This window comes from Carassius auratus, unplaced genomic scaffold, assembly GCF_003368295.1.
Source record: "Carassius auratus strain Wakin unplaced genomic scaffold, ASM336829v1 scaf_tig00215316, whole genome shotgun sequence".
NCBI classification, from domain to species: Eukaryota; Metazoa; Chordata; class Actinopteri; order Cypriniformes; family Cyprinidae; genus Carassius; species Carassius auratus.
Genome location: NW_020528035.1, coordinates 2272652 through 2300000, shown reverse-complemented (window position 1 = coordinate 2300000; position 27349 = coordinate 2272652). Strand labels below are relative to the sequence as shown.

The window sequence follows — 27349 nt, the reverse complement described above, 5'->3', positions numbered from 1 at the left end:
CAGAAAAAAAAGTGTTTTATCACCCATGAATTTATGATGAGATGCAAGAGCTATATATATATATATATATATATATATATATATATATATATATATATATATATATATATATATATATATATACATACATACATACACACACACACACACAGACACACACACACACACACACACACTATACACTCTAGTGTGTGACTGTTGGTGTCTCAGGTTTACCAGCATCTCAGGTGTTTCTAAGCCTATTTGTCAGACTGAAAAACAACGAAAGAGGAGGAAATCACTACATTATATTCCTACATGATTGGTTCCAGTTCATCCTAATTGTTTGACAGTAATAAGACTCACGGAAAGTAATGAGAATCACAAAAAAAAAAAAAAAAAAAAAAAAAAAAAGTAATGAACATTTTTTGTAATGGAAAAACAAATCCTAATGGTCCAAAATATGCATTCTTGTTTTATTTATTTTTCTGCATCTTTGCTTCTGAAAAACATTATGAACTGACTTCAAATGAAATAATAACAATAAAAAGTTATTGAAATTAGCTGTGGTTTATTTTAAATAAAGTGAGCAGATTAGAGACTTTGCCTGTTCAGTGAAACCTGTCGCTCTGCAGCAGAATTAGAAACACCAGGCTCCACTTAGTGTGAACAAAATAATTAATAACACGGCTTACTCTGGTGACAAGGACAGAGTCTTATTTAGGAGAAAAATCCATACTCTCCAACTTTTATTTGTGAACATCCGTTAAGGTGACTGGCTCTCTGCAGGTCAGACTCAGGGTGATTTAATTTGGTAATCAATAGATTTGTGTGAGAGTGAGTGAGTAATCTTTATACTGTGGCCTCGCTCTCTCTCTCTGTTCTGCCCTTGAGTTTCTGCTCCACTCTTCCAGTAAAGTGTGTCCTGATTGACTTCAACTTGCATTGCTGCAAGAGTCTACAGATATATTTAGTCATTAATAATTAATGGAAATGTTTAAAAGTTTTTAATTTTTATTTTTATTTTTATTTTTATTTTTATTCACTTAATTGCCAGCTGGCAAATTATTCTATATTCTATATTCTATAAATGAAAACAGGCAACTGTAAATCTTTTTTTTTTTTTTTTTTATACAAAACACTTTTTTAAAATTGTAATTGTACATGCAGTAACAATTAATCAGTATTGAATTAGTTTAATGTGTGAATGATTCCTGAGCTACTGATTGTAGTAGATAAAAGATCAAAGATGGACAGCAGATGCAGCAGTTTGCTTTAAAAGCAAATGATTGAAACAATCTGTTCTCACTCAAAGGCATCTGATACTACATTGTCACTATACAGATGCTACATTTAGACAGTCAAGAAGAAAATGAAAAGGTCACTTATCTGAACTCTATTCCATGTTGAAAAATCTAGAGTGTGCTGTTTAGGTATATATGGAAAGCATGGCTGTTGGTTTAAGCTGGTCCTAAGCAAATAGCTCCTGCTCAGGACCAGCTGAGGACCAGCTTAAACCAGCTCATGACCAGCTAAGGACCAGCTTAAACCAGCTCAAACCAGCAGCTGTGCTCCCAAACATGCCTAACCAGCATATGCTGTTTTTGTTGCTGTTGTTGTTGTTGTTGTTGTTGTTTTCCAACAGGGTTGATTGAGGTTTTGCACTTTCCTTGGTCTCTCGGTAGAACAATTCAGTCATTTGTTGTCCAAATCAAGTCAGAGCATTCACTGGAATAATTTATGATTAAACTGAAATTTACACAATTTCATCCTGGAGACTCTTTGAGAAAATAACATCATTCTTTGAATAAGGATCATGACTTTATACATAAATTCAGTGAGAATAAATAAATAAAAATAAAAGACCAACACCAGCGCAGTGGAGTGCAATGTAAAGGAGTCTCAAGATGCATAACTTCACAGCATTTTAATTGAATCTATCACAAGTAGACCACACCAAATGCAGGTGTAAACTCAGTATAAAACATGTTGTGCACCCTAATAAGTTGACTGAACTAAATTTATTGAGTAAACTTGTTGCCTCAATTTAATTGAGTAATGGAGTCTCCCAAAACTTATATATTTAAGTTTATTTAACTTGACGGTTTTGTAGACTACCGAAATCCCTCAGAGGTTTAAATGTTGATACATGATTCATTTGAAGTCACCATTGTGGTGGAAAGTGTTTGGTTTAGTTGGAATCTTGGTCCAGTTACTTCTTGGGTTAATTTGTCTCTTGCTGCTGTATTGGTGTATTTTAAAATGCTGTTTTTGTGGTGAAAAAAGACTAATTTAAATGAGCTCAGGTGTTATTTGATGTTTTTTGTTGATGAGAAAGTCATCACATAATACGTATTTGAGATCATAAAATAAGTTTTGTTTGATATTTTTAACAGGCACCAGGAGTAAAATACTTATTTTAAAGATGGATGAAATGAATGTGTTTGAAATAATTTGAGTAAAAGAATCAATCAAGTACTCACACACAGACTTCTAGATGTAGCATATGCATCACAATAATGGTGACAAACAAAAGAGCTCCATAGCACAAACTCATCCTTATTTTCCAGCCTTTTTTGTTCTGATTGTCACCATTGATGTGATACATATCCAAAATCTTGATGTTTGTTTGTGACGACATGATCGGTTTTCTAAAAGTAAGTACATTGTTTTATCTACAAAGTTTATATCCATAAAAGTATATCCATAGTTGCAGCAATACATTTTATTTTACTATAATTATTCACCATTACAAGCAAGATATGTGTATGTTAGATCTCAACTCTCTTTGCCACAGTAACAGTGTTTTACAACACACAAGTTACAGCAGCAAGAGACAAGCTAACACCAGCAAAGAGCTGATAACACCTGAGCTCTTTTAAACTTCATGTTTCTTCGCCACAAAAACAGCATTTTAAAATATACTGTTATAGCAGCAAGAGACAAGCTAACATAAGAAGCATCTGGACCAAGATCCCAACTAAACCAAACATTTTCCACTACAATGGTGACTTCAAATGAATCAAGTATGCACATTTAAACCTCTGTTAATTCTCAATAAGAGCTTCTCTAGATGTCTGACAGAAATAAAGTCACAGAACCTTGTAAGGAGGATATGTGAACGTCTATATCGGATGTACAGAAGACATAAAAAACATTTAAAAAAGACGTCATAAAAACATTCTCTCCTCAGTGGATGTCTTTTCAATGTCTGCAAAGACATAAAAATACTTTTTTTTTTTTTTACAGTGCAGTATAGGGTTTACTGTATTTTCATAAATATTGTGACAGTTTGTCAAATGGTCAAAGTTTAAATATGTTGTTATTTGTTTTACTTCAGTGTGCTGTCAAAAATAAGAACATCATTTTCAGTTAAATTTACATGTTGAGTTAACTTATATAAGTACACTTGAAATTAGTACCAAGTTAAGTGAACATAATTGTTTAAGTACATTAAATAAGCATCAAGTTAGGTGAACTGAGTGATTTAAGTACAATCTACAAAACCGTCAAGTTAAATAAACTTAAATATGTAAGTTTTGGGAGACTCCATTACTCAATTAAATTGAGGCAACGAGTTTACTCAATCAATTTAGTTCAGTCAACTTATTAGGGTTTTCAGTGTACAGTCTACAAAACCGTCAAGTTAAATAAACTTAAATATGTAAGTTTTGGGGGACTCCATTACTCAATTAAATTGAGGCAATGAGTTTACTCAGTCAATTTAGTTCATTCAACTTATTAGGGTTTTCGATCTAACGAGTTAAGCAGTAACTTTAGCTGCCATGTTCTTTCGCTCAAAGGAAAGCGATTGGGCCACTTCATCAAATACTTAAGTTGTCGTTTCAATAATCATCTCAAAATCACGTACCACAAGGATTTAAATTAACATATTTCACCAGTAGAAATCATGCAAAACAACTTTATATCTACATAATTTTAGTCGTCGAACATAGTACACAAAGAAAAACTTCCTCTTGAATTGTAGTTCAGCAACCAAACAGACCAAAAGGACGAATTTTGTAACCCACCAATCAGTGCTTTTGTTCTCTTGTTGCTAGGCAGAATTTCTCCCATGGCCAATCACATTGAAGGAAGAACAGAGTGACATTGAGTTTTTCGAAAGGATTACTAATGATTTTGAGCTCACAACACTTGAAATCTTAAGTTTATGCATTTTGAAGGTAAATTAGTTAAATGAACTCATATTTTTAAGTGACAGGGCCAAAATGCAAAATTTTAAGTAATGTTTAGTCAACATTACTTGATTTTTTAAGTCAAGGCAACATTAGTGTTTACAGTGTGCTTATCTGCTTTCTACCACTTCCAGAAGTAGTCAAAAATGTATTTTCTGTTATTTTATTTGTTGCTGAACCCTATTTTATAAATGTCTGGGCCCAAACCAAAACCAATTAACATGACTCATTCGCTTTCTCCATTTTGTTGTTCTTATTGGTTTTGATCAGCTACATTCATATGCAGCACTACTTAGTTTTCACAATGGCAATCTTAAAATAAGACTATATTCCCTTTTCTTTTAAAACCCTTTTATGGTCTTTTTCGCTTCAGGGTTTGCCACTGTTCGGACATTCTAGCTTGCTGCTCTGTGCTTTGCTTCTTATTTCTGTACTTTTCTCTGATTTTTCTAAGATTTTTACTTCAGCAGATCAGCACAGTGCTTAAACAACAGATTATTGGCACAAATGCTAAAACTAAAAACTCTTTGGGACTGGAATAATACTACAAAAAGAAGACTTTGCCTCCCACTGCTAGCAGCTTACATTCCGGAGACGGGATAACAACTGCCTGCATTCAAACAGAAGATAGAAAATGCCTCCTGTTAGATCTACTTGTTGCATGAACCACTGCAAACTTCTACAAAGGATTTTAATTCTTGAAACAAAGTTACTTGCTGGACTTCCAAAACAGGCGAAACACTCAGCAGACTTTCGTCATGGACCCTCTCAGCATACAGCCGGTGAGTCCCATGAATCTTCTGAATCTGAACAGTTTATACCAAGTGTAGAGGAACAAGCCAAAACTGATCGCCACACTAATTGATGGCACAAACAGGGAGTAAGACTCAAAGGAACACAGGACATCAGATTGTCATGGGTTTCTCGTATTTCTGCCGTAGCTTCCTCTACCCCAGATTTGACTATGACAATGCTTGTGAATACTTGTATTCTACCACCCCTATACATCTTCAGAACAGATTCGAAGCATTAATGAGAAATCCCCAAATGTAATTAAACATGGATCGGATCAGCCAGCAGCTAACACCACTACTAACAGGCGCTTAATGTTGAGCAGACAGCGGCATTCAGCTCAGAGTGCAGCCAAGCATCAGAAACATCAGTATCAGGACTACAACAACATGCTGCCTTCCTCAAGCAATGGTCTCTGATATGAACAAGGAACTTCAGAACATTCTGATGAAGCACAAGACTGCAAATTGAATCATCATCCATGTTGGAAAGAATGATATTTGAAAAGAGCAGTCAGAACTCCTTAAGAAGGACTTCAGTGAAATCTTTGAAACACTTTGAAGACTCAAAGTTCAGTCATTCATCAGTGGACAACTCCCAGCAAGGGGAACACATATGTTTTCACAGATGCTTGGGCTGAACACATGGCTACAATGATCTTGCAATATAAATGGTGTGAATTTCATCGACAACTTCAATCTTTTCTGGGGCCAGAGACAACTGTTTAAACCGGATGGCCTCCACTCAAACAAACTTGGTGCTAGAGTGCTTAAGGACAATATCTACTTTTCCCTTCGTCATCCTTCAGCAGAGTGTGTCAATCCATTCAGCACACACACACACTGGGTCCAAGTCATCATGTGGTTGACATATCCCACAAGGACACTGATAACACCATGCAGCCAAAACAAGCACTGCAGATGGACACTATCCCGGCTGAGCCTTGCCCACAGAGCTCCTCACAGTAGAGTCCTGCACGGCCCCATTTTTGGAGACCCGCACCCGACCGTACCGGCAAAGTTCAGCACCAGATCCGACCCGTCACCAATGATAATATAAAAAATTAAATCTGCACCCGCCCAGACCCATTAATATTTGGCCCGTTACCTGATCCGCGCCCGCGATAAATCACACACGCTAATATCATTCCAATTAAAGTGCTTTATTTTTTTATCTTACATCTGTCTCAACATCACAACAGTGTCATTAATGTGCTAATGAAACGAAAGTGGATACATTCAAGTAGCCTACCATAGGCACCTAAATAGGGTTCCTGTAGTTCAATTAGTAGAACATTGCGCTATCAAGCACAAGGCTGGGGGTTCGATTCCGTGGGAACACGTGATACGTAAAAATTTATAGCCTGCAAGTCGCTTTGGATAAAAGTGTCGGCTTAATGCATAAATTTAATTTTATTGAATTCAAATTTAAATAGGCTATGGAACTTGATAACTATATGCAAATAGACCTATTCATGAAAAAAAAAAAACAATAACAAGAAAAAAATATAACCTGAGCCTGTCACTCACAAACTATGCATTTACTTTCCCTTAAGGTTACTATGCAGAAAAAGGATATCGTCCACAGTCCCAAGTTTAAGTTGCATTCTCCGTTCTTGAATTACAAAACCAGTTGTGGAAAAGTCTCTCTCGCAGTGCTGGTGACGTGATGGGACAAATGTCTTATTGTTGTTGCGTATGTGTTATGGTAATTTAGACACACAAATATTGCACATATTTTTCATCCGCGCTACTACCCGCCCACAAGGAGTTAATTATCTGCCCGCATCCCCGGCCGTGAAGTTTAGGAATGTCAAAATCCACCCGTTTCAGCCACTTTTATGTGGGTATTCGCGGGTACCCGACCCGTTGCAGGACTCTACCTCACAGACAGACTGTGATGTATCAAAACAGCTACAAGATTCAGCACCCAGGGACTTTCTGGAAAACAGCCAGGGAAGCCAGGACAACATATCACAGCCACCGGAAACACCAGAGACATAGCCCATCTCACCAGACACATTATCCCTTTTTCCAGCATCTCAACTTCTTTGCTTCTCATGGAAAATGGAGGAATTGGTGTATGCTGGGACTTAACTCCCTCACTCATTCGCTGCAAGCCCGCAGATATCAACAAAAAAAACGTTGGGCCCCCCAACCACCAAAGCCTGTGGGCCCTGTTCTTGTGAGAGCTCTCCGACCGCTGCCACAATGCCAGGGCCCAAACCCTCAATCTGCTGAATGGGAACCAAAAACAATTGATAGCAGCACTCAGTGATATGTGTCGGTCCCCGCTATAATAACAGCAAAATTCACAAATGCTTACAGAACAAGTGGGAACCCAGTATGCCTTTAGATTTCTCTATTTCAGTTTTATCATGTGATAGAAAGTCTAAGGCCATCGCAAGCCGAAGGGCAAACTCATCTAATCTGCGGCCTATTATGCACCAAACTAAGATTGATGTAAAGACACTAATCACTGCCATAAAGTTAGCATCTTTAAACATTCACTCACTAAAAAAGTAAATCATTTCTAACCAATGACTTTATAACAATAAACAATCTGGATTTTATGTTTCTAAACGAAACATGGCTAGAAGACAGCTGCAATGCAACAGTCCTAAATGAAGCAGGCCCTCCTATCTTTACTTTCATAAGTGTCTGCAGGACTGTTAGGAGAGGTGGAGGTGTTGCTGCTCTATTTAAAGATGTCTATCAATGCAAGTAAGTTTCATTTGGTCAGTACTTGTCTTTTGAATATCTAGGGATTGTGCTGAAAGGTGCTCCACGCATTCTGTTTATCATTATTTACAGGCCTCCAAAATACTCTCCAGCCTTTGTTGAAGAGGTCACTGAAATGTTATCAATGATTTCCTCAGTGTTTGACTGTTTTGCTATTTCAGGGGCTTTTAATATTCACATAGACAATGCAGAAACAAAAACTACAAAATAGATTATAACTAGGGATGCACCGAAATGAAAATTCTTGGCCGAAACCGAAAACCGAAAAAGAGAAAACCAAGGCCGAAAACCGAAACCAAAACACCGAAATAAATTATGCCAATTATTAGTACCATTGCATTTATTGCTTTGACCGTGTACTAACTTTACTAAAATTAAGACATTGCAATTGCATAAATTAATATTAACGTTTCAAAGATAATTACAATGACATAACTTATTTAAAAAAAACAAACATAAAAATACATAATTACAAATGATGCAAATATTTATTAAGCACATTGCAACAATGCACAGTATAAAATAAAATTCAAACTAAAAATGTATCCCACTCATGTGTATATTTAATAATAATGTACAGGCCTACTGGCCTGCAGAAAGGTTTTAAAATGAACAGTTCTCTCTTAAAAAACAAAGTGCATTTAGGTGAAGTGCATTTGAAATTTTTCTCTGTAGGACTAGAAAGTGCATTACTTCTCCAGTAGGCAAGACTGTTATCACTTCTGGGGATGGGGACTTCAGACAGTTAACCATCTAGCTGTTGAGCAGTTGAGCTTGTCATCTGCCTGACATTTGAGAAATATTTGAGAGAGTGTATTTAAATGGGGCCAGGGCATAAATAAAGATTTTTATCAAATTAAAGCAGAAATCTAGCAGAAAATCTAGCATAAATATGGCTACAATCTGATATTATGTATGTTTGTGTGTGTGTGTGTGTATATATATATATATATATATATATATATATATATATATATATATATATATATATATATATATATATATATAGTAGCCTAAGAACAAAATAGCCAACGTATTATTATTATTTGAGGCACTTTCTTGCAGAATTCCACTGAACATATCAGACAACGATGGTGCATGCCACTCATCTGGTGCAAAGACCAGTCTTTTTTTCTGCGCTCTGATCTGTCTCCTGCGCTTGGCGCTTCTCCATCTCCACGCGGGTTCTCCGCATCCAGCGCGGCCTGGATCATTTCTCGTGCGCGCTGCCTTATTTCCGCATCCAAGTAATGGTCTTTATAACGCGGATCAAGCACATTCGCGATGAAGTGCAGAGGATCCGAAAAGATCTCAGTGAGACGTGTGCTAACAGACTCTATAAGACTGTACTTTTCTTTGTTTTTACTTCGTGGTCCGTGTTAATCTCTTTGTTAGAAGACGTTTTAGTGCTGCGAATAAAGGAATACGAAGAGAGAGAATGTTCTCACTGGTGTTAAGTGAATATCGCGTGGAGCTCATGGTCTGCGCTATGCAGATGCACGTGCAGGTCGCGGTTTCTGTTTGCGTCATCACAACATTTCGGCCGTGTTGTTTCGGTGATAAAAGTCTATCGGCCGAAAACCGAAAAGGCCATTTTCGGCCAAAAATTTTCGGTGGCCGAAATTTCGGTGCATCCCTAATTATAACAGTTCTAAACACTTTTGACCTTATTTACTATTTATGGAGGCAATATCTTTAACACCAAGCATTGCTGCAGACTCTGTTGATATTCTCTTTAATTCCTTCAACTCAAAAGTTAAGAATGTTATTGATGATATTTCTTCAATAATAGTCAGTAAGAAAACAGACAGAAATCAGTTTGGAGAAGATCAACAGCAGTTGACAATGCAGAAAAGCTGAGCGGATGTGGCAGAAGATAAGTTGAAATTCACTATAGCATCTATAAAGACAACCTCCATGCTTTTAATGTGAAACTAGCCACAGCTAGACAGAATTTCTTCTCAGACCTTATAAACAGTAACTTAAACAATACTCGTACTCTTTTTGCCATTGTTAAGAAACCCCCCCCCCCCCCCCCCCCCCCAAAAAAAAAAGTCAGATTCCCAATGAAATGCTCTCAGACAGCAAATGCGATGAGTTTGCTTCTTTCTTCTCTGAGAAGATCATCAATATCAGGAAGGTGATTAGCACATCCTAAAGAAATGCAGAGGTCAGACAGATTTGGCCACAATATCAAAAATATACTATGTCTATTTTTGAAGCAATTGATAGCTAAATTTTGGAAGACATAGTGCAGCATCTAAAATTGTCAACCTGCTATCTTAACACACTTTCCACATCTTTTTGAAAAGTTGTTAAGCCCCTCCAGAAAAATAGCAATCTTTATAACACCATTTTGAGCAATTTTAGACCAACATCTATTTTTCCTTTATTGGCAAAATTATAGAAAAGGTAGTTTTTAATCAGCTGAACAAATACTTAAACTCAAATGGATACCTGGACAATTTTCAATCTGGTTTCCGACTCCATCACAGCAAAGAGACAGCACTCATTAAGATAATAAATGATATTCGCTTAAATTGTGACTCTGGCAAAATATTGGTACTGGTATTGCTAGATCTCAGTGCTGCGTTTGACACTGTATAACATACTACTAGAGAGACTGGAAAAATGGGTCGGGCTTTCTGGGATGGTGCTCAAATGGTTCAGGTCATACTTAGAAGGGAGAGTCTAAGTGGACGTCCATGACCTGTGGAGTCCCACAAGGCTCAATTCTTGCACCGCTCTTGTTTAGCCTGTATATGCTTCCACAAAGTCAAATAATGAGAAAGAACCAAATTGCCTATCACAGCTATGCTGATGATACCCAGATTAACCTAGCCTTATCTCCAAATGACTACAGCCCCACTGACTCCCTCTGCCAATGCATTGATGAAATTAATAGTTGGATGTGCCAGAACTTTCTTCAGTTAAACAAGGAAAAACGAAGTCATTGCATTTGGAAACAAATATGAAGTTTTCAAGGTAAATGCATACCTTGACTCTAGGGGTCAAACAACTAAAAATCAAGTCAGGAATCTTGGTGCGATTCTGGAGACAGACCTTAGTTTCAGAAGTCATGTCAAAGCAGTAACTAAATCCAGCATACTATAATTTAAAAAAACATTGCAAGAATTAGATTTTGTTTCCAGCCAAGACTTGGAGAAACTTGTTCATGCCTTTATCACCATATTTTACTTTATTTTATGTAAAGCACTTTGAATTACCATTGTGTATGAAATGTGCTATATAAATAAACTTACCTTGCCTTGCCTTGATATGAACTCTACTTTGGCTCTTCGGTATTTGGTTTTGCATGTCAGAAAGTGCTGCTTTTAGAGTGCATCATTTCACAATTTCTGTTAGAGAAACGTCTGTGCGGCTCTTCAATGAATAAGTCAAACACTGGACATAATGCGTGTCTTCGGCTTTCTTGTCACCCAAGTTATTTTGATGTGCGCTAGCTAAGGTAGTTATTATGGATCCACATAACTCCTGCTCGGGAACTGCTCTCTCTTTTTCCAAACTGACTAGGCACTTTACATGTATTCTACATTTTTCCTTAATGACTCATCCCTGTATGTCAAGTAATGTTTCAGCAAGACTCACATCTCTAACTAAGTCCAATGAAGGCAAATGGAGCATGAATTTAGAAATATAGAAGCATTTTGTTGAAGGTTACCAAGACCAATGAAAGCTTGATTAGGTAGTCCCTTGTAGTAAGCCTTGTTCTTCTACTGAAAATATCCACAGTCTCATGAAGATGATGAAGTATTGCAGGGAGCCCATCTGTCAGATGGAGACAGGCTAGATAACAGGGACAGGAATTAACTTTTCCATTAAGGGGCAATATATATTTCATGAGGTGCCTTAGTGCAAAAACACTGCCTGCAAAGTTATTTGCTGCATCGGAAAATTCTAAAATGCTGCCTTCGGAGGATGCATTCCAACGAAAGAAGGCATCAAGATATATAATCCAAATTCTGTTTTACTTCATGTATCCTGATCTAATTTTGAAGGCAGCATAGATGTATCCTTTGCTGCCTCTGATGTCCCACAATTCTGTGCATTTCATTTCATGAGGATTGAGCTAATATATATATATATATATATATATATATATATATATATATATATATATATATATATATATTTGATGTATATATATATATATATATATATATATATATATATTTGATGTATATATATGACGTTGCGTTTGGTGGTCAGTTTGTGTGTAAATTTATGTTTCTGACTAACTTTTTGCACATTTGATGTTAGTTATAGCAAGTAATCGGTATAATAGTGCAAGGAAATGTTAGCGCTTTTCTTTTTAAAGAAGCATCAAATCTAAAGATTTGAATTGCTTTAATTAAACTGATTCCGAATTTAATTAGTTTATACTTAATCAACAGTTCGTCCAGTGGACGTAAAATTCAGTATATCCTTACAATTCTGTTTATATTCCTTCATGGACAAAAATAATACAAAAAGAATGATAATTTATAAGCTACGAGCTAGGTACCACAGGATTTGGGCAAAGTTTAACCTCAAAATACACTACACAAGACAATATTTTATAAATGAAACAAGAATTTATTGAGCAATTATATTACATGGATATAAAACCTATTGAACACACACATACATACATACATGCATACAGTACATGCATACATGCATACATACATACACACACTCAGTTACTGAAGAGGATGATAACGGATTTGAATGAAGTCCCATGAGTAAGTTATTCGTTAGATCGCACCAAGAAAAATCACAAAAGCAGAGATGCGTCTCATCTTTAAGATCAATTTGCGCTTATTTTTGCAATAAATGAAATGTATTTGTTTTACGTGCATTTGCGCTGAAAATCGGGGTTCAGAAGAGTTGAAGATTCACTTGTTGCCTCGTCTCAGGGAATCCCCACACCTCGGATTGGTTGCAGATCTGTCGTTCGGATGATGTCTTTTGGGTAAACCCTCCTGTTGATTGGTTGGTTGCCTGGTTACGTAGAGCTTCAGAATTTCTTCGGAGAGTTTCGCTGTGTGCAAGACTTCGAAGATTCTCAGCAATCACAAAGTTTCAATGGAGTGTTTTTAGTTCTGGATGACAAGAATGCTATCAGTGTGTTGGAGTAGGCAGTTCAAGCCATGACAAAGAAGGAAGCGCACTGAATTAGCTCAGGCATTGGGGTTTTATCCAAACGGATTTGGTCCATCCCACGACGCGATCTTCCAATTGACTTGTTGCAAGGCGGATCACATGCATTCCTTAACATGACACTTCAACTTATCACATGGGGCAATACCTTTGAAGGCTTTTGTTTAATAACTTCTATAATGTGTCGTACAACACACACTATTCAAAATACCATATTTGTCCAACACTACACTTTCCATATCATACTCACATTTAATAGCACTATGTGCTTAAGTTAAAAAAGCAACATATAAAACATTGGTTGAAGTTGCACCGATTACTATGAACAAAAATTCAAATCCAAATTCTGCTATACTTCCTGTCTCCGGAGGTACCTTCTTCTGATCGAATTTTGAAGGCAACAATTGTCTCATAAGGCAGCGAGGTTTCGGATGCAGCCTATGTCTCCCTCATCTATCACACACGATTCAACTCATCAGCTCATTAGTGGAGACTGCAAGACCTGAAGTGGGTGTGTCAGATATAGAGAGACATACAAAATGTGCAATGATGGGGGAACTTCATGGAGAGGTTTGAGAACCCCTGGGGTGTATTCCAGAAAGCAGGGTTAACTTACATTGAACTAAAACCTGAATTCTTGGTTGATTAACCCCAAACCTTGCTTACTCGAGGTATGTGGTTCCAAAAACGTGTCTGGGAGTAAGTTCATTCAACTCAGAGTATATTCCTGGGTAAGACTCAAGACATTCTCAACAGAGCGACGAATCGACGAGTCACCATATAAACAGACGCTAAGAAAAAGCACGCCAAGCTGTTTCTTTCTTCTTCTTTTGTTCATTAGTTGTTTACATGCTTAGTGCATATCGCCACCTAACTGATCGCTATGCAATCATTTCAATTTTTTTTTTCATTTAATCTTTAATCCTTGAGAATGTGATTTATATTGTTTGTTTTATGCCAACTATATATTAAGTCATATCAGAAATGTATTTTGATTTAGAATTTAGACATTATAGAAAATGCCACTCCATATAACATGTAATAAATAAAATAAATAAATAAATATAAGTTAAACATTACCTTGTCATAGTGTTTTATAATTTATACAGATAGCTCTTATATATGCCAATAAATACAATAAATAATCATATTAGAATAATATATTACCTTATTTATTACTTTTATTAGCCTATGATACATTATTCCACCGTGTTTGCTGTTACGATCCACATTTTCTGAACAACCAATAAAACATAGTGCATAGACATAGACATAGTGCTGAAACATAAAACTGCTTACTTCAAGCTCTTATACCTTCCTCTTTTGCCGCTTCAACTTTTTTTTCAGCACATATAAAAAACACAACTGCTAAAGTGTGATTTATCATGCTCTTTTTGTTTTCACTAGCGCATGCTGCTGATGTTTTATTCTTCTATAGAAATGGGTATCATTGTGTACAAGTCAATAGCAGTCATCATAGCATAGTCTACACACATGTTGTAGCCAAGTTTATTAGATCCATGTTGCACAGTGTAACCTGCAGTGATCTTACCTGATTGCTAAAATTATGCAGTGTGTTTTGGACTTAAAGCAGGGGTGTCAAACTCCATTCCTGGAGGGCCACAGCCCTGCAGAGTTTAGCTCCAATCCTAATTAAACACACCTGATCCAGCTAATCAGGTCCTTTAGGCTTATTTAAAAAGTACAGTACATGGCTGAGTAGGATTGGAACTACACTCTGCTGGGCTATGGCCCTCCAGGAACTGAATTTGACATCCCTGGTCTAAAGAAACCTGCTCTTTTTGGCTTAGATATTTGCTTTCATCACTGAACATTTCACTTTATTTTACCTCTTTTATGATTTCACTCTGTACAATTTCTGCCAAAAATGCAATATTTCATTCTGAATCCCACTGCTAGCGTATATCAAAAACCCATTCGCTTGCAAAATAGCAATTAAGTTATTTGTTGTTTGCTGCCTCAGATTCTTTATAACCACCCTGAGAAATATTCTGTGTAGCTCTCAGCAGAAGCACAAGCATATCAAGAAGCTGAGTCTTCGAGCTATGCATTGTTCTTATGCCAAGAATAATAAAAAAGTTTTCTTCCTGTCGCCTGTTTGTGTCTTGGGGAAAGCCTTGTTAAGAGGCTGGACTGGTGCCTCAGTTCTTGTTTGAGAAATTCATGGGAAGAAGCATAAAGAAGAGAATCACTTGTGCATTCAGTTGTAATTTATGGTCCTACATTATCATAATGACACACAATTAGCAACAGGTTTTTGAAGACATCTGTAAGTAATGTTACATGAATAATGAAGACAGACATACAGAACCATCAGCATAAGTATTATTAGCTCCTGAAAGTTGATGAGGTGCTGAGTTTAAATCTAATCATTTTGCTATAAGAAAATAATTAATGGAAGAACAGAAATGAGTGATACTGAAGTTAGTACAGAACAGGATATATATATATATATATATATATATATGTTTATACACACACACACACACACACACATACATATTTATATATATATATATATATATATATGTATGTATGTATGTATGTATATGTATGTATACAGTGGGGCTCGAAAGTTTAAATAAAAAAAAAGTTTTAAATAAATTTAAAATAAAATATAACATGCATTTAGTATGATCTCTCTTATTTTTAGAAATTTACTCGCATTTTCACAGATTCGGCAAAGGGTGCCCAAACGTTCGATCCCCACTGTATATATATATATATATATATATATATATATATATATATATATATATATATACTTTTTTATGAAATGTAGTTTGTTCTTTTCGGTTGTTTGAAAGATTATGCAATTTTGATTAAATGTTAATTTTTTTAAATAAATTATTGTTCTTATCTGCACAACACAAAGTATGTGTTTGTGTACATTTCAACTTTGAGTAGATCAGAAACACCTTTTTTTTAAGTTTTAAAGTGAAATGTCATTTGTTTAAACCCTGATTTATATAATCTAACATCCAGCAAAAGTTATAGATTAAAAGATTAAAAGTTATAGATGGTAATATCTGAATCTGTCACATTCAGCAAAAGAGCTGAAAGACAAAGCAAAAACTGACAACATAACAAAGAAATAGACAACTTTCTGGCTGTTCTCCCAGCACTTTTAAAGCATGAGGGAAATCTACATTTTTCAAATGACAATACGTTTTTCAAAAATAAATAATTTAGTGAGTGATAAGAATGTAGAATGGTAGGGGCTCACATGGTAGGGGGTTTTCAGGGTTTTTTGCTATTGATGTTTCATGGAGAGAAAGCTCAATTAAAAAGATGAATTGTTTGAAGATAGATTTTAATTGGTGGCTAATTACACTTCATTAGATTGCCAAGAACATGTAAATCCCAGCACAATCACAAGGCACTTTCAAAACGTCTCTCACTTATACGGGCTGAGTAAAGAGTGTAGAATAGAACTACAATAAGACACGCACAGAGACATTGTTTAAATACCATTACAGGAGGATAACAATATGCTGGCATTTACTCTGCTGCCATTTTAATTTGAATCAAAGATAATTAGTTTTTATCTGCTGTTTCTCCTTTTTATCACTTCTCTCTCTCTCTCTCTCTCTCTCTCTCTCTCTCACACACACACACACACACACACACACACAGCTATTCTTCAGTAAAATGCTCTCTAAAATGAGAACACTCCTTCCTCATCACAACCTGTGTCTGAATAGTAATAGTTAGCTGTAAATCATAGTTGTGTCTAAAAAGGCAAGCTTATTAAAAATATGGAAGATCTATTCCATGCCAACTTGACACTTTAACAAGAAATATGTAACATCATTGCAAACTCACAAGCAACACAACTATCTAATGTCTATCTGATGTTTTATCCTCATTTATATTTGAATTTCAGGGATAACAACTACATCAAGGATTTCCCACAGCTGGCTGATGGGTTAATGGTGATTCCTCTGCCGGTGGAGGAACAGTGCCGAGGAGTTCTGTCGGAGCCTCTGCCCAACCTGCAGCTGCTTTCAGGTGAAGCTTACATATATGGTACAGAACAAACGGGATAAACGTCACATTTATATATATATATATATATATATATATATATATATATATATATATATACATATACATGGCACAAATACTCTCAGCAGCAGTTTCCCTAAACAGCATTTTATTGTCGAAATTTGGCTTGAATGTGAAGAGGGTTCAGCTTTAATTTGACAAAGCAATGTTCTTGTAAATGATTTTCAGTTTTGTTCAAGTAAATTTTTATAAATAACCTAAGGCACAATAATTAATAGCATAATTAATAGCTGGTGATATGCAAATGTTTAATATAATTTATTAACCTGGGTGTCCACCTCAGTGATAGTCACTATTTTTATAATGAACCCATCATATTTAATATATATATATATATATATATATATATATATATATATATATATATATATATATATATATATATATATATATTAATCATTATTTAAAAAAAAAATGGTCTGTATTTTTAAAATAAGTATATCCATTAAAAAAAGAAGTTAATAAACAGAAAATAGTACACATGCAGCTGAAGTGACTGTTTAAAACAAGTATTAAATTAGATTGTATGCCAAACATTATTTCAGTATTTCTATCAGTACTAAAAGGCACGTCTCATACCTCATACATGTATATGATTTTTAAACTAAAGTAAACCCACTTTAATTATACACTGTGGAAATAATGAAAAGCACATTTTCCTTAAAGCTGCAGTAGGTAACTTTTGTAAAAATATATTTTTTTACATATTTGTTAAACCCGTCATTAAGTCCTGACAGTAGAATATGAGACAGATAATCTGTGAAAAAATCAAGCTCCTCTGGCTCCTCCCAGTGGTCCTATTGCCATTTGCAGAAATTCATCCTCTCCCGGTAAGAAACAACCAATCAGAGCTGCGGTCCGTAACTTAGTTTGTGTTCAAAATGTAGAAAAAAATGTTTATAATAAGCGAGTACACCATGAATCCATTTTTATCCATGAATCAGTAGGGTGCACCTATAATAAGTGTTTATATTCAGACTATTTTAGATTGCTTCGGGGGTACCACGGCGGAGTAACCCAGTACCTTTGTGATTCTTCATAGACATAAACAGAGAGAAGTAGTTCCGGCTACGATGTTCTTCCGCAAGACGCAAGCAGTTCTGTTTATTAACCGCTAGAGCGTCAAAAGTTACCGACTGCAGCTTTAAGGTGTGCCTTTAGTGAACTATCATCTCATTTTTTTCTTGTCCTCTGAGGTTTTTTGCTTTAAAGGCATTCTATTTACTCTTTTGCAGTCTTTCCCTTAGGTCCACTTATCATGTTAGAATCCAGTTAGTTTTTATAAACAATGTTTGAGATGCAATTATTAACATATATCTGTGACTCCTGGACAGTCTGTTACTGATTCATATAGGGTTGCTGCAGGTATGTATAAATACATATATATAATAAAAAAAAAAAAAGCAAGCCTAAAGTGTGTGATTCATTATATGCATCTAAAATAGACAGTTTGAGTTCTGGTTTGTTGTCATTTGTTCAACACTGATTTGCACATAATTGGAAAAGAGCTCAGAAACACAGATGTGACAGTGGTGGGAAAGATGTGGGCAAGGTTTATTTTGTGCTTCTCATTCTTTACAATTTCGCTGGATTCAAAAGAACAGGAACAAGCCTGTTTTTCATGATAAATCCCCTTTAAAATAGAACATGACACAAGGATCTGACAGAAATTGTTGCATCGGCTCAATGGACGGCCAGTCTCGGTCTCAATGACTCAGAGACAGAGAAACCAGCAGAGCAGAAAGCATTAATTTCTCCCTCATATCGCTTTTGATCACAGCTGTCTTTTCATTTATTTGTATTCACTCCGTTCTTTCTAATGTGGGCTCCAATGACAAGTGGCTAATTCAATAACAGCTTGTCTTTTTTTTTTTTTTTTCAGGAGTGATAGAGGAGAGTTGTTAACACGGTTCTCAGTTTTTGCTGCAGCAGTTCACATGCCATTTAAACCATTAGTGCATCTGTCAGCATGAGAAGAAAGAAGCATGATATGGGGGGGGGGGGGGGGGGTGTTCATCATCCCACACTGTACAAATAGGATAAGCAGAACTTCATTTCGAAAACAGGCAGTGCTTGGCGCAAAAGGCTTTGTTACCTCTTGCTCCAAAGTGGTCTGTAAAGTTATTTTTTTGGACCCACTTAAGTAGGACTTAAATTTAATGTCAATTAACACACTGCAGCAGGTTAGTCAACACATCAAAATAAGTTTACTTTTTTTTTTTTTTATACACAGAAAAAAACGTAGTGAATTCACAATTTGTCAAGGATAACACAAAGTTAAAAACAAAAAACAAAAAAAACATGTCCATTGTGGTCCTTGATGTTAAGCACTAACTCCACTCCAGGTAACAGGTACACTGGCTTTATATTATAACTACAAAGACTACAGTACAATTCCACATTTACACAAAATTTACAAATAACAATGTTATACAGATTCCTCGACAGAACCATCTACTTAAGAGTAAACTTTTTAAGCTTTTAAGCAAAAATCAACCATATCCGAAATACCTTTAGTATCCAGAGGTAACTTGTTCCACACTTATGCCTTCTGAATATTTAAAAGAATGTAATAACCTTAAGAATTTGCCTAGTATTATAACAATGTTGCTCATTTATCCTAGGGAAAAGTGCATTAATATATGAAAGTGCACTATAATTGATACTCTTTCCATTTTTAGCACAACAAAAGCTGATTTGAAATTATTTAAATCATTCAAAATATGATTTAAAATGTACTTTAAAGCACAACTTTTAATTTGACATTATATATAAAGTATGTTAATAATCAGGCATGAAAATGTCTCTTAAAACACTTAAGTGACTTTTTATTTCATTAATATAATATTATCCACAAGAAAATTTTCAAATATACTTTTAAGTACACTATAAGTGCACATTCAGTTCAAACAAGAATACTTCTTTTTCCCAAAACGGGCTCAGTGGAGAATTCAGTTTTTCAGGCCAATAAGCATCTCCTTGAGTAAGACCCTTTTTGTGTCTCATGGGAAGCTGTTAAATGCCTGAAATGTAGCTGTTGATAAAGTTGCAGAAGCAGGGCATTAATGTGTGTCTGTGTTACAGGAGACGCTCAGTTCAGTGAAGCCACAGGATACCCCATGATGCAACAGTGGAGAGTAAGGAGTAACCTGTATAGAGTGAAGCTCAGTGCCATCACCCTGTCCACAGGTACCACGACAAACACACAAACAAACCCATGAATACTGCATGTTCATCACATTTCTATTTCAAAACAAATATTACATTCAAGGGTTAATTCACTCAAAAAGTGTCTTTCCAAACCCATATGATTTGTATTTTATGTAACAGATTTTACAAAATGTTCAAACATTGTTTTGTTTTCTTATACATCTTTTATATGGGAGTAAAACTGATGGACTATATGTGGTCCAAAATTCATGGAGGTCCAGGTCCAGGGGTTAGCAAGTTTTTGTACCAACAAATTAAATATAATATTTGTATACAGTGAAAAGTGAAATTGAAATTAATTAATTGTGTAATGCTTTATAATACATTTCATTAATAAATCATTAAAATACATTCTACAATGCTTAATGGATCATTAGTTAATAATATTAAAATATTTAGAAACGTGAGATAATGTGCTTGTTAATGTTTGCTAATAAACCTATTAAACATTAGATCATGTTCAAACAAATCATTATTTTGAGTAAGTTAAAATGCTTATGAGTGACATTAAACTTTCAATTTCATCAAGCACTTATTGAAAATCTACAAATGATTGAAAGCTTAATGCACAACACATTAGCTGCTATTGAGGTTGATACGAGTAAGGTTAGGGACAGGTTTGGTGGTATGGGTAGGTTTAATTGGTTAAAGGGTCAACAGTGTACAGGGGTCAATTTAATTACTAAGAGAACATTTTAATCTGTTTATATCATATCGTTACATGTATTTACTTTTCTTTTCTTTTTTTAAGGTTTTTCTTCTCCTGTTTATTTATAATTCAAGGAATAACTTGTTTAATGATATACTGAAGAGTAGTATACTAATGTGAGTGTTGAGGCATTAAAACATTTTTTTTTTTTTTGCACCAAAATTACTATGTTATGTCTTTAGCAAAAATGTAGCTTAACCAGCCACCCTTTACAAAAACCTTGTTAGCTTAGCTAAAAGTCCAATGCCCATAACGATACTAAATGATTAGTAATAGTTTATAAACATTAACAAATGATGAATATTTTTCCACTTTAGATCGAGTACTGCAAAAACATGAACAAATTATTAATAGATTTATTAAGATGTGTAAATAGGTGTGTAAAATATAAAAAGTGATAAAATAAAAAAAACATTTGTAGGCATTTTGATTTACATTAAATAACCATGTTAATCATCAGGTAATGTTTAGTAAGTTCATTAGTAAACATTAAGAACATTCTCATATTTCTATGTTAACATATATTAAGCAAATGCAATGTGTGTTAATGGTTTATAAATACATTATTACAAAGTGTTACCCAAAACGGTCCTTTTCAAAAAGGATAAAATTTTATTTCTAGCATAAATCCAAGGAAATTTGTGAACTAAACTCCTATTCAACCTGACTTTGCTTTCTTCACAGTATTCAACTCAAGATAATATTGCACTCTTACACTTTGTTTCTTAATAGTTTTACTATTACAAACGCACTTAGATTATAGTAAGTGTCTTTAATAGTATTTATTGTATAGCTAGATAGCTAGCTAGCTAGATAGATAGATAGATAGATAGATAGATAGATAGATAGATAGATAGATAGATAGATAGATATATTCAGATTCAACGGAACTATTTTCTATGAACGTGTAAGAGTTTTGTTTTATTAGTTGCTATAGGTAAATAATTAGAAGAACATTGGTATTTGTGCTACAAGGTGTTTGGGTTTATGATTAATTGGAAGAAGTCCGTTTTTGTCCAGCTAAAATAATGGAGGCCGCTGATACTGGAAGCTTTGCACATTCAGGATAAAAATGGCCATGCTCACTTTCACATTAAAAAAAATAAATAAATAATAAATAAATAAATAAAACTGGATGGATTTTAATTAAAAATGAATGGGAAAATACTTCTGGAACCTTGCCACTAAAACAGGGAGAAGGCACTATATCAGTGTCAGAGTACTGGAAATGTAAGAGTAATAAAGTTTCACTGGCCTCTTAAAAGGTCTGATGACAAGCAAGAAATATTTGACAATCATAAATCAAAGATTTTCTCAACATAGAAAATTAATTGTTTCTCTATGTGTGGTGGTGCTTTGGTCAGATTTTTCAAAGGTGCTGAAATCCCTGACGGCAGACAGCACACGGGAGGAGTTGCTTGCATTTATTCAGCAGTATGGCAGTCATTACATCTCTGAGGCGCTGTTTGGTTCTGAGCTCACCTGCAACATCTACTTTCCCAGCAAGAAGTCCCAGCAACAGCTCTGGCTCCAGTACCAGAAAGGTAAGACTTAGGTGAGGGGTCGAGGAGAAGGGAAAGATGGGAATCCTCCACGACAATATAAACAGACTAATAAAACTATTATTTCATGGGGTTTGTGTATTTAAGTTGCTGCTGTAAAAATGCTCTGTGTTGAATATCAGATATTGCACCAGTGGGTTCTGGATGTGAAAATTTGAGTTTGCTCATACTGTATGAACAAGGTATGAGCATACAACATGATTAAGCTGTGTGTCAGCAAATAGAAATTGAGAAGCACAACAGCAGCTCTCTAGGGTCCACCTTCTTGCAAAATTTTGCTCCAGCCTTGATCAAACTCTGCCTGCCTGTAACATTCAAGTAATCCTGAAGACCTTGATTAGCTTGTTCAGGTGTGTTTTATTAGGGTTGGAGCTAAACTCTGCAGGAAAGTGGTCCTAGAGGACCAGAGTTGAGAACCCCAAGCCTACAGATCAATACTGTGTCTGCAGAGGCAATAAATCAGGACAGTGGTTCACACTCATTTCCATAGAGCCCCCTGAACTCTTTCCTTGTCTCCTTAATCAAACACACCCGTTTCAGGTCACCTGCTCACTGGTGGAGACTTCAAGTCCTGAAATGGGTGTGTCAAGCAAATGATACTTAAACAAATGTGCAGTGTTGGGGGGCTCCGGTAATATGGTTGGGAACCTCTGAACCAGGGGTAGCCCACCTTCCTATAGACTTCAGTTCCAAACTGCTCTTACACATCTCCCTGTTATTTTCAAGTAATCCTGATCTCCCTGATTAGCTGTTTCATGTGTGTTTGATTAGGGTTGGAGCTGAATGCTGCAGGAGGGTTACCCTGGGTTACTCTGCAATCATTGTTAAATGGGCCTATAAATAAATTGGCCCAACATTTTTCTTTGATTCGTTCTTTGGAGTACAGCAGGTAGGACCTAGGTCTTTAGTCACAGAGTTCGTTACACGGACAAGAGCACAAGGGCCCCTTTTCCCAAATATTCCCATGCATATGAAATATTATACATAAGGGGTGTCGAACATGTGCCCCGTGAGCCGAAAATGGCAATAATACAAAATATTTTTTATTATCATTATTAGTACTAAATAAAGTCTTTGTCCAGATATCGCTGAAATATTGTGTTTGGTTTTGTTCATTTTTATTTTATCATTGATCATTTAATTGCACTTCTGCCGGAGCCTCGAACAAGCATGTGCATTCTAAAGTGGCACTTAATTAAAATTTAGAACACTTCGGCTAAATTAAGTTGTGTGGCAAGCACTCACGATTTTAAAAATGTCCAATAAAAGAAAAATTGATCTGGAAGGGCAGTTGTTTCAGGAGAAACAGAAAGATAAGTTTTCTTCTGTGAGGTAAACAGCAAGCTAGTATGTTTAATCTACTCACAAGCCGTTGCTGTGCAAAAAGAGTACAGCATTAAATGGCACTATGAAATACACACAGAGAAATATGATAAATACACTGGATAGCTCAGAATGGAAAAAGCTAATGATTTAGCATCAGCTTTATAATTAAAAATTGCAGTGGCATCAAAGCCTTTTTCAGAAGGATAATTAGTCAAAAAGTGTATGATAAAGGCAGCAGAGCTTGTGTGTCCTGGAAAATAAAATAAAAAAAGCTTTTGGCAGTATTAGCTTTTCAGAAAATATTGTTGCTGAAAGAATTCAGGACATTGCAAGAGACTTGAACCGTCAACTTGAAAGACAAAGTAAAGACATTCAATGCTTTCTCTATAGCATTCGATGAGAGTACTGATATTAAAGATATAGCTCAGCTGGTGTTAATAGTGGAGTTGATGATTCTTTGAACATCACCGAAGAATTTGTTGAGCTGGTTCCAATGACAGACACGACTACTTCCAGCAACATTTACTCCAGCATCATTGGTGTTCTGGATAGACTGAAGCATTGACTGGAGTCGAGCTGTTAGTATTGCAATGGATGGCGCTCCATCCATGGTCGGGAAAAGGTGATGTGACAAAAATTAAAGTAGAAAATTCAGAAAGAGCACCCAACCCAGATATTTTTGCATTTTCATTGTATTTTACACCAGGAAGCATTTTGTAGCAAAACCCTAAATATGGAAAATATTATGAATGTGGTAATAAAAACTGTTAATTTCATCAGAGCAAATGGGCTCAACCATCAGCAGTTTGAGGCCTTTTTATCTGAAAAATATATTTCTCATAGTCTACTCTACCACACCAAAGTTCGCTGTTTGAAAAGGGGAGCCATGCTCAACCGTTTTTTTTTTAACTGTGCTCAGAAATCAGTCAGTTCATGAAAGACAAGGGAAAACTGGTCACTGAGCTGGATGACCCCAAGTGGGTTCATGATCTTGCTTTTATGGTGGATGTAACCGAGCACTTAAATGTGCTCAATACTGAGATGCAAGGCCACAACAAAGTTGTAACTTAATATTATGACTGCATTCACGCATTTGGGTTGAAACTAGATATGTGGGTGACACACCTTTCCCACGGTAACCCAGGTCATTTCCCCTTTTTTAAATCTGTGCACACCGCTAACAACAAAGACAGCATGGATAGATACAAAGAAAAAATTCTTGGTCTGCAGGAAGAATTTCAGAAACCTTCCAGGTCTTCAATGAACTTGAGAAGGAATTCTCACTCGTCCGTTCAACGTTTACTGCGAGCGCAACAGATGTACTGGAGGAACTCATCGTGCAACATACCTTTGAAAGACAAATTTGCAACAGTTACTTTGGATTTATTTTACCAAAACCTTGGACCATCGTTCCCCAAAATTACAGGTTCTGTGTCCCAAATCCACAGCATGTTCGGGACTGCATATCTCCGTGAGCAGGCATTTTATGTAATGAACATTAACAAGTCCAACCTGTGCTCTCGATTCACACACCGACATCTAAATGACATTATGAGTGGCAACGGTTCAAAAACTGATTGCTGGTGTTGATGCACTGGTTGAAGAAAAGAGATGTCAGGTGTCAGGAAGCAAGAATTAAAACTTTTTAACTTTTAAAACTTATTAAATGCAGTTGTAAAGAATGGTGTATTTTTAGTGTTTTTTTTTTTTTTTTTTTTTGGCAAATTGATTTGTAATTTGGTGCACTGTGATAAAAAAAAAAAAAAAAAAAAAGTGTGTTGGGGGATGGGGTTGGTTCGGCCCGCTAATGGTGACATTTCTTCTCATCCGGCCCTCACCCTGAAATTAGTTTGACACCCTGTTATATATGTTCCTGGGGGCACATGAATAGTACATATTTGGGATGTCTCCCGTCTGACTGGGAAGAGTTTGAAAATGTGCACTGTGAATGTACCTCCAGCAACAGGGTCATACTCAACGTCATTATTTTCTGCAGTTCAATAAAGTTGATATTTTGGAGTAAAATACCAGTTGTATTTGTGTGGCAAGCACTCACGATTTAAAAAATGTCCAATAAAAGAAAAATTTATCTGGAAGGGCAGTTGTTTCAGGAGAAACAGAAAGATAAGTTTTCTTCTGTGAGGTAAACAGCAAGCTAGTATGTTTAATCTACTCACAAGCCGTGGCTGTGCAAAAAGAGTACAGCATTAAATGGCACTATGAAATACACACAGAGAAATATGATAAATACACTGGATAGCTCAGAATGGAAAAAGCTAATGATTTAGCATCAGCTTTATAATAAAAAATAAAAATAAAAAATAAAAATTGCAGTGGCATCAAAGCCTTTTTCAGAAGGATAATTAGTCAAAAAGTGTATGATAAAGGCAGCAGAGCTTGTGTGTCCTGGAAAATAAAATAAAAAAAGCTTTTGGCAGTATTAGCTTTTCAGAAAATATTGTTACTGAAAGAATTCAGGACATTGCAAGAGACTTGAACCGTCAACTTGAAAGACAAAGTAAAGACATTCAATGCTTTCTCTATAGCATTCGATGGGAGTACTGATATTAAAGATATAGCTCAGCTGGTGTTAATAGTGGAGTTGATGATTATTTGAACATCACCGAAATACCATCACATTAAGTACAAACATTTCATTCAGCTTAAACTGACTCCAGTCCTCTGCATAGTCTGATCATCTTTTTTTCTTTTTGATGTCAAGTTTTTTAAGGGTCTTCCCACAAATCAATGTTGCAAAATCAGACTCCCAGACTTGCCATCGTGTGAGTATTTTGGCATTAGATGTGAAGAGTATGTTTACTAAGAGGGTGATATCGCATAACCAGTACTTTGCACATTTCTTAATGTGGTCTGGAAGCACTTGACTTATACCGAAGGTGGTCTGTGAGATAAGAGGCCTGTACATCTTCTTAGCCTGTACTGCTGCCCCTTATGTCTATGTACTGCATGTGACGCAACAAGGATCACAGGTATTCCAAAAGGGAAGAACCTGTCACCCAGAGACACTTGGCTCTTTGAATTTGACAATCTTTGATCCAGGCCAAGACTACTAGAGCTGACGCTGCTGTGGTAGAAAAAAAGCCTGTGTGCCTTTATGATTGGGCCCGATGAGGCAGTGTACTCAGAAGAGGAGGTGAACCAATACTTGGACATAATTTCAGAAAACTCGACAGATCTGCCTGTGAGGCATTCACATGGAACCACTGAAGTGCGATTTGCCTGGAAAAAGTAGACATGAGGACCTTGAAGGCAGGTCTAATGAAGACAAAATTTCATTTGCTTTCAGTAACAGACAGTATTATTTGAAGAATGTCTGCTTTTGAAAGCTTACTGGTTGTTATCTGGTAAGTTGTTACGTGAAATAAAGGGAGGCGAGAGAATGGTCTATAGTTTTCAACTGTTGTATTTCAACTGGGTTGTTGGGGTGACCCAAGCCTGATAGAATGTGGTGATGTTATCTGAATTAAAGCACGTATTAATGATATCTCCTGTAGATCAGTGCTTTTCAAACCTTTCCTGGAGACCATCCACCACTTTATATTTAAGATGTCTCCTTCATGT

At 35.8% G+C, this 27349-nt stretch overlaps 1 protein-coding gene across 2 annotated transcripts in view; it reads left to right on the top strand.

Moving 5' to 3' along the window:
• The window catches only part of LOC113094240 (astrotactin-2-like), a 500635-nt gene that overhangs the window by 400010 nt on the left and 73276 nt on the right, over positions 1 to 27349 (top strand). For both annotated transcript variants that reach the window (XM_026259926.1, XM_026259927.1), the window contains exons 14-16: positions 16779 to 16903; positions 20045 to 20149; positions 22244 to 22423. In XM_026259926.1, coding sequence (XP_026115711.1) covers positions 16779 to 16903; positions 20045 to 20149; positions 22244 to 22423 — 410 coding nt within the window. The remainder of the gene's footprint in view (positions 1 to 16778; positions 16904 to 20044; positions 20150 to 22243; positions 22424 to 27349) is intronic.